At 44.5% G+C, this 9,376-nt stretch overlaps 1 protein-coding gene across 11 annotated transcripts in view; it reads right to left on the bottom strand.

Moving 5' to 3' along the window:
• Window positions 1-9,107, bottom strand: part of esrp1 (epithelial splicing regulatory protein 1) — a 118,203-nt gene extending 109,096 nt beyond the window's left edge. For 7 of the 11 annotated variants that reach the window (XM_069921866.1, XM_069921871.1, XM_069921865.1 and 4 more), the window contains exons 1-4: window positions 8,264-9,045; window positions 8,031-8,159; window positions 6,900-7,013; window positions 6,512-6,626 (exon numbers count right to left, since the gene is read on the bottom strand). In XM_069921866.1, the coding sequence (XP_069777967.1) occupies window positions 6,512-6,626; window positions 6,900-7,013; window positions 8,031-8,159; window positions 8,264-8,395 (490 nt within the window). In that variant the 5' untranslated portion in view covers window positions 8,396-9,045. The other 4 variants (XM_069921873.1, XM_069921869.1, XM_069921867.1 and 1 more) reach the window with 4 other exon arrangements.
• Window positions 9,108-9,376: the final 269 nt, after the last annotated feature.

Raw genomic sequence — 9,376 nt, forward strand, 5'->3', positions numbered from 1 at the left:
AAATATATTAAAAAATCATAAAAGGAGCAATCAGGTGATCAGATCTTTTACCCAGAGTAGAGTGTACATCACCAATGTGTACATGTACAAATGTACAGATGGTAGTGCAGGATGACTGTGATTGGCTGAGAGTGTAGCCACACCTACTAGTATGTCTTAAAGGATTGCTCCTAGACAGACCAGGTCATTCTGGACTAGTCGACCTACTTGTGATATGCTCCAGTCTTTTAGTTAATAAAAACCTTGGTTTGGATCAACGTCTTTGGTTCTTTTGACGCGCTCTACATAGAGGAAATCAGTAACCAGATGACAAGAAACCTGATGTGTAACTTTTTTAAATTACACAGAGGGTGGTGAATACATGGAACAGAATTTTGAAGGAACCTGCAGCATGTGGAACCATAGAACACGACAGAACAGAAAACAGACCATTCAGCCTCTCTAGTCTATGCTGATCATCTCACTAGTCCCACTGACCTGCTCCCATCCCATAACCCTCCAAACCTCTCCCATCCACGCATTTAGACAATTTATTCTTAAAGCACAAGATCAAGTCCGCATTCACATCAGATGGCAGCTCATTCCTCACTCCCACTACTCAGTGAAGAACTTTCCCCTAGTGTTTCCCCCTAAACCTTTCTCCTTTCAGCTTAAAACTATGACCTCATGTATTTATCCACCCAATCTAAGTGGAAAAGCTGACTCACATTGACCCTGTCTATACCTCTCAATCTTGTAAACCTCTATCAAATCTCTCCTCATTCTTCTTTGTTCCAAGGAATAAATTCATAACCTGTTTAATCTCTTCCTGTAACTCAACTCCTAAAGTCCCGACTTCATCCCAGTAAATCCTCTCTGCGCTCTTTCAATTTTATTGATATCCTTCCTGTAGTTAGGTGCCCAGAACTGCACACAATATTCCAAATGTGACCTCACCAATGTCTTAAACAACTTCAGCATAACATCCCAGCTCCTGTACTCAATATTTGGATTTATAAAGGCAAAGATGCCAAAAGCTTTCTTTACAACCCTGTCCACCTGTGATGCCACCTTCTGGAACAAGGTATGTGTATTCCCAGACCTCTGTTCTTCCAGACTCTTCAGTGCCCCACCATTTACTGTGCATGTCCTACCTTGGTTTGCCCTTCCAAAATGCATCACCTCACAGTTGTCTGTATTAAACGTCATCTACCATTTTTTTTGGCCCATTCTCCCAATTGGTTCAGATTCCTCTGCAAGCTTTAAGAATCTTCCTCGCTGTCCACAGCACCTCGTATCTTTGCGTCATCAGCAAACTTGCTGATCCAATTTACCATATCGTCATCCAGATCATTGACAGAAACAACAATGTTCCCAACATGGATCCCTGAGGCGCATCACTAGTCACAGGCCTCCAGTCTGAGAAGCAAACATCCACTACCACTCTGTTTTCTCGCACAGAGCCAATTACACATTTAGTTCACAATCTCACCATGGATACCTAGTGCCTGAACTAATCTCCCATGTGGGACCTTGTCAAAGGCTTTACTAAAGTCCATGTAGACAACATCCACAGCCTTTCCTTCATCTACTTTCTTGGTAACATCGTTGAAAAATTCTACAAGATTTGTTAAACGTGACCTACACACAAAGCCATGCTGACTGTCCTTAATCAGAACATGGCTGTCCAAATACGTGCATATCATGTCTCTCAAAACTCAATAATTTACCAACTACTGACATCAGGCTCACTGGTCTATAATTACTTGGTTTATTTTTGGAACTTTTTTTAAAAAAACAGGACAACATGAGCTCTCCTCCAATCTTCTGGCTAGGACATTTTGAATACAACAGCCAAGACCACTAATTTCAACACTAGTCTTGCTCAAGGTCCGAGGGAATATCATATCCAGCCTGAGTGATTTATCTATCTTTATTCGCTGTAAGACAGCAAGCACCTCCTCCTCCTTAATGTCCATATGTTCCATGACCTTTTTGTTTGTTTCTCTTCCTTCCTTATACACTATGCCAGTTTCCTGAGTAAATATAGATGCAAAAAAACCTTTTAAGATCTCCCCCATTATGTGAGCCTTCACATATAGTTGATCATTCTTAATATACCTGTGAAAACCCTTCGGTTTTACCTTCACATTATCTGCCAAATAAACCTCACGTCTTCTTTTTGCCTTCCTGATTTCCTTCTTGAGTATTTTCTTGCATTTTCTGTACTCTTCAAGAACCTCATCAGCTCCTTGTTGCCTATACTTGCTGTACACCTCCCTCTTCTTCTTAACCAGATCACCAATATCCCATGAAAACCAGGGTTCCCTTTGCCTTTAACCCGAACAGAAACATGCAAACTCTGCACACTCAAGATTTCGCCCTTGTAGGCCATCTACTTTCTTACCACATCCTTGCCAGAAAACAACACATCCTGGTCCACTCTTCCAACATCCTTTCTCATTTCCACAAAATTTGCCTTCCTCCAATTTAGAATCCCAACACGAGGACTAGACCTATCCTTTTCTACATTTAACTTGAAGCTAATTACATTCTGCTCACTGGACCCAAAATGTTCACCTCCACACATACATCTGTCATCTGACCTGTCTTGTTTCCTAATAGATCAAGTACTGCATCCTCTCTCATTGGTACCTCTATAGATTGCTTTGGAAAACCTTCCTTAACACATTTCACAAACTCCAAGTCATTCATCCTTTTTTACAGTATGGAGGTTGGTGTCAATATTTGGGAAGTTAAAATCTCCTACTATCACAATATTCTGCTTCTTACATTGGTCTGTTATCTCTCTACAGATTTGCTCCTCCAATTCTCTCTGACTATTGGGTGGTCTATAATACAATCGTATCAGAGTGGTGACACCTTTTCCATTCCTCAATTCCACCTATTTGGCCTTTCGAGACAAGTCCTCCTGGCTGTATCAACTTCACGCAATAGAGATATTTTCCCTGATTAGCAATGCCACTCTTCCCCCTCCATCACATCTGAAGCAACAGAACCTTGGAACATTAAGATGCCAGTACTGTCCCTCCTGCAACTAAGTCTCACTAATAGCAATAATATCATAATCCCACATATCAATCTATGCCCTAGATTCATCAGCCTTTCTAACAATATGCCTTGCATTGAAATAAATACACCTGATTACATTACTATCATGTACAAACCTTTAATTTCTATCCATCATGGTCCTGCATGACCTTTATCCTCCTCCTTCACACTAATACTCTAAAATTCTGGTTCCCCTCCCCCTAAAAGTCTAGTTTAAACCCATCAGGACAAAACTAACAAACTTACCTGCAAGGATAGTAATTCCATTCCAGGTGAGATGCAATCCATCTCATCAGTATAGATCCCACCTTCTCTGGAACAGAGTCCTGTGATCTAAAAACTTAAAGCCCTCCCTACTACACCATGTCACCACATGTTAAGCTGCCTTATCCTCCTATCAGTTTTTAAAAAAAAAATGAAGATTACATGGCTAGAATAACTTTAGAAGGTTACATGCCAAACACAGAAGTGGGACTATGGTAGTACATTTTGATTGACCTCTGGGTAAGTTGGGCCAAGGGCCTATTTCTTTGCTGTATGACTCCACGACTCTCTGACCCTAAGCTTAAAGAAAATTTAAGGAATTATATTCATAGTCTTTCTCATTTCATTTTCAACAATGCCAAATTCTGTTCCCAAAACAAAGACTTTCTTTCATGCAACAATGTCAAATAGAAATAATTTTTGAAAAATTGACTGAAAGCACGAGATCACATAACCATTCTCATATTCATAATAGTGCCCAACTTCGCTCCTGCTTTTGTGCATCTGCTACCCTCATATAACTCTGTCATTTTAATTTCCAAAAGGATCATCCGCCCTTTTATACAAAACTCATGTATTTTCTAGTCTCTGAAAGCTTAAGATTTTAATTATTTCACCACTATTGTATCTTCAGCTGCCAAAGTCCAAATTCTTTCCTTGACAACACCACTTGAAAATCTGCCACATTAATTCTTTTTATTTGCTGTCTGACCTCAATAACCCAAGGTCACTTTATTTTTTGTTCTTAACCCAGTGTTCATTGACATATTCTCAGAAACAAGTCCTTTGCCTGTAACTAATGAACTCACCACCCCCCCACCCCACCCTCAGTTTGACCATGGATAGTCACTACATCTGTGACTCCAGAATAACTTCCGTCTGTAAAACTAAATAGTTTACTCACAAGCATCCAACATTTTTTCAGAGTTCTAAATTAGCATCAACTTTTACCTAGTTTCCATGCTTGAAAATCAACGTCTGAGTACTTAGGTGGTCACTTTGATCCACTCGATACACAAAAATCACTTGAGTTTCAACATGAGCCAACCAAGAAAGTATTTTTGTCTTCTGAATGTTTACATGAGACAAATATTTTTTAAAAACTCTCCTCTTTAATATTGCCTTTTTGAAAAACACTCATTGAAAGCATTTCCATAGGATTGTAAAGTTAAAATGAAGAGGCAGTTGCTCAAATTTGGTTTTATTGTATTTGGACGACAAGGCAGATAAATCTGTCGGTAATTGTTAATCACTTTTTGCACCAGTACATCGTTTATTTGTAGACAAATGAGTAAACATTGGCTCCATGCTGCTTACTTTACAGCAATCAATACAGCGCTGGAGCTGCCCCCAGTCCTAACACAGCGCTGGAGCTGCCCCCAGTCCTAACACAGCGCTGGAGCTGCCCCCAGTCCTAACACAGCGCTGGAGCTGCCCCCAGTCCTAACACAGCGCTGGAGCTGCCCCCAGTCCTAACACAGCGCTGGAGCTGCCCCCAGTCCTAACACAGCGCTGGAGCTGCCCCCAGTCCTAACACAGCGCTGGAGCTGCCCCCAGTCCTAACACAGCGCTGGAGCTGCCCCCAGTCCTAACACAGCGCTGGAGCTGCCCCCAGTCCTAACACAGCGCTGGAGCTGCCCCCAGTCCTAACACAGCGCTGGAGCTGCCCCCAGTCCTAACACAGCGCTGGAGCTGCCCCCAGTCCTAACACAGCGCTGGAGCTGCCCCCAGTCCTAACACAGCGCTGGAGCTGCCCCCAGTCCTAACACAGCGCTGGAGCTGCCCCCAGTCCTAACACAGCGCTGGAGCTGCCCCCAGTCCTAACACAGCGCTGGAGCTGCCCCCAGTCCTAACACAGCGCTGGAGCTGCCCCCAGTCCTAACACAGCGCTGGAGCTGCCCCCAGTCCTAACACAGCGCTGGAGCTGCCCCCAGTCCTAACACAGCGCTGGAGCTGCCCCCAGTCCTAACACAGCGCTGGAGCTGCCCCCAGTCCTAACACAGCGCTGGAGCTGCCCCCAGTCCTAACACAGCGCTGGAGCTGCCCCCAGTCCTAACACAGCGCTGGAGCTGCCCCCAGTCCTAACACAGCGCTGGAGCTGCCCCCAGTCCTAACACAGCGCTGGAGCTGCCCCCAGTCCTAACACAGCGCTGGAGCTGCCCCCAGTCCTAACACAGCGCTGGAGCTGCCCCCAGTCCTAACACAGCGCTGGAGCTGCCCCCAGTCCTAACACAGCGCTGGAGCTGCCCCCAGTCCTAACACAGCGCTGGAGCTGCCCCCAGTCCTAACACAGCGCTGGAGCTGCCCCCAGTCCTAACACAGCGCTGGAGCTGCCCCCAGTCCTAACACAGCGCTGGAGCTGCCCCCAGTCCTAACACAGCGCTGGAGCTGCCCCCAGTCCTAACACAGCGCTGGAGCTGCCCCCAGTCCTAACACAGCGCTGGAGCTGCCCCCAGTCCTAACACAGCGCTGGAGCTGCCCCCAGTCCTAACACAGCGCTGGAGCTGCCCCCAGTCCTAACACAGCGCTGGAGCTGCCCCCAGTCCTAACACAGCGCTGGAGCTGCCCCCAGTCCTAACACAGCGCTGGAGCTGCCCCCAGTCCTAACACAGCGCTGGAGCTGCCCCCAGTCCTAACACAGCGCTGGAGCTGCCCCCAGTCCTAACACAGCGCTGGAGCTGCCCCCAGTCCTAACACAGCGCTGGAGCTGCCCCCAGTCCTAACACAGCGCTGGAGCTGCCCCCAGTCCTAACACAGCGCTGGAGCTGCCCCCAGTCCTAACACAGCGCTGGAGCTGCCCCCAGTCCTAACACAGCGCTGGAGCTGCCCCCAGTCCTAACACAGCGCTGGAGCTGCCCCCAGTCCTAACACAGCGCTGGAGCTGCCCCCAGTCCTAACACAGCGCTGGAGCTGCCCCCAGTCCTAACACAGCGCTGGAGCTGCCCCCAGTCCTAACACAGCGTTGGAGCTCCCCCAGTCACACAAACATTCATCAACATAGTATTACAGCAACCCCAGTCACAACAATCACATATAATAACATTGTTCCCTATTGACCAGCATTATCTGACTCGGGGGGTTTAAAATCACGCATTCTTGTGAAACATCGGACATATATTTTTTCCCCGTGGTAATTAAATAAAACAATCAATGACCCCCACAATGGACTGAGGTGGAAAGTAAATTAAAAGGATACGATTGGACATCACATTGAGATCAAGTTCGCGGAGGTCAGGAGCATCTGGACAACATTTCTTAAATTCCTTTTGTAGATCGAAAAAAGAATAGAAGCATTCTGGTAAAGTAACATTCTGTCAGAGATTTAAAAAGAGTAAATGTAAACGAAAGGAGCTCCCTCGTCGCAAATGTGTGACGGTTCATTCGATACATTTAGGCGCAAAAAAAAAAAGCTTTAAACTTTGTCACTCAAAACTGGCTTTAAATCAAAGTACAACCACTAAAGTAATTAAAATTTTTTTACAGACAGAATCAGTTGAAATTGTCAAAATGAAGCATTTGGAAATAATTAAAGCCACGCGCTTTTCTTTTAAAAAATATATTGATACGTGTAAGTTCGCGCATACCTTGCGAGAGGCTTCAGGGTGGAAGACTTGTCGTATGTGTAGCTGACTATCGGTACAAAGACAGAACGAAGTCCCCAATCCAATATTCAACTCACTGCTCACAGATCGATTGAACTGCGAGGGAACAATTCAAGATTATTTGCAAAACGCTCTCCTGAGCTGCTTAATGAGGAAATTAAACACGTCTCCCTATTCCACAAAAATTTAAAGCTAAATCGTACCTTCATGGACTAGCGGTAAATTGCCGTGACGTTTTATTCTGATAACTCACTTCACCATGCTTCTTTAATGATGTCTTATGAACATTGCAATCCTTCTTGTGCTCAATAATCCGCTCAAATTATTACAGTAAGTGCATTGGGTACATTCAATCCATTTTTAAAATCGTGATATTGAACCAATTAGTATAAATTGCTGTTAATCCTACCATTAGAGGCAGCAGAAGGGACAGCTCAAGATTTTCATGGGCTCAATGGAATTTACATAAGTGACTTGCTTGAGGCCTCAAGTCTGCTTATTGTGTCAGCTACACAGGCTAGCCGTATAAAACAGCTGTGTTTTGAGTAGACAGGCGAGTGCAAAAGCACACAGTTCAACACATTTCCAAGCCTTTGAACACATTAAGACGAATACCCTCCAAAACACCGATCACGAGACTTCAATCACATGCGTACATCAAAACCTCGTTTTAAAATTAAGACAGGATATAAAACTTCGTTTCAACCAACTTTCAAAAATGTAGCTGCTGCTCTAAATTAAGTACGGGCCGCTTCCCCCTTCCACCACCCAGGACGATTAAAAAGAAATCTGCGTAATAGAGATACGCTAAATATTCCTTACAACTGATTTACATGAGTCGAGCACCTGAAGGTTCATTCATTATTAACTGACTCGTCCACTTCCTTCTCTTCCTCACCCCACCAAACATTTGGGGTTCAGTCAACTTATTGTTTTTAAATTGGGCGTTGTTAGACAGAACAAGGTTGAAATGATTCTAGGTGCAAGGGAGAAGAAGAGAAAGGGATGGGGAAAAGCGGAATCCTGTTGCGGAACAAGTGTTGGTGAAATTGGATTGATCTCCTGATAACAGAAACTCGTTGAACATTCTTTGTCTGAAGGCGGCTCATTCACCTGTTGAAGGACTTGGTCCAGAGGTTTCCCTGTTATCAGGTTTTCTCGTGTCATGCCAGTACGTTCAATGCATTGTTCCGTTAATTCCAAGTTATGAGGCCTTACGAACACTTTATGTACTCTCCCGGCCTAGAAAATAAATACATTAAATCTCCTATTTAATCTTTCCCGAAGCCAGTACAATAGACGCTCTATAACTAACCTTCACTTTTCAAACAAAAAAAAATTCCTACCTTTTCGTTTACCAAATCCACAACTTGCCACAACAAAAGTACGAGCTCCGCTTCATCAGAGCCCAACTTTTTCCCATTTTCCCCGGCAGATGCCCCAAATAAAACCACCAGATAGTCAATAGACGCCGCCATCCTCACAATTCAAGCTCTGACACAAGAAGCAAATCAACCCCCCGACAAATAGCCCCACAGAAACCGTAAAGAAAGCTGCAATTCTCAACGAAGGGACGAAATAACTTTACTTTGCTGCTTGCGTGAGAACCCATGCAAATAAGTTGGATCGCCTTGAACAGTTTTTTTTCTTGATTTACCTGCCCACACCACGTGAGTCAGGAAACAGATACCTGGCTCTCATTGAGCCAGAGCTATTGGCTGCTTTCGTGCAGGTACGTGGCACTGTGACCAGGCAGAATAACAGCAAACATTCTTCGAAGGGGAAAACAGAATGCAAATTCACCCCCTGCCGCACAAGTTAACGCGGTATAAAGGAGGACAAGCCAACATGTTTTAACATAGCCGCAAAGGCCGAAGTTTAACCAGGTTCGGCTCAATTCGGACATCGTTGTTGTTTTCCCAGACTGTGCACTGAAAAATTGAAGCACCTCGGTTGGATCTTGTTCGGGTATATAACTTGTTTCGTTTTCCACCATCCCCCCCTCCCTAAATCCCAGCCCAAATTCCTGGAGTAGTTTTGAATGTTAATTCCTTTTTTAATTGTAAAGGACAGGTTAAATTGTCAGGTGGAATCTCAAAATCAAGGTAACTGAATCGAGTTGTATTCTCGGTTACGTCGAGGGTGGAGGTGGCAGCCTTTCTTCATGTCCGCCTTCATCGAAGTTCCCAAGTCGAGACGACACGGTTACATTTTTGAACACGTTAGATACACCCAAAATAGAATGGTTCAAAATGTAAGAATCTATTACAGCACAAAGCATATAGCTTGCTGAGTACTTCAGCGCTTGTTGATTTTAAGAACCTGTGGGGGTTTTTTTATGTTTTGAAAGAAAATGATGTTAGATGTTCAAGGTTTATTGCGTCAGTTGTTCGTGCCCATCTCATTTCAGTAGGTTCACTTAGTGGTTTTCAAACTGCCCCCTAGCCTCACATTCCACC

Source organism: Narcine bancroftii, chromosome 2 (assembly GCF_036971445.1).
Source record: "Narcine bancroftii isolate sNarBan1 chromosome 2, sNarBan1.hap1, whole genome shotgun sequence".
Classification (NCBI taxonomy): domain Eukaryota; kingdom Metazoa; phylum Chordata; class Chondrichthyes; order Torpediniformes; family Narcinidae; genus Narcine; species Narcine bancroftii.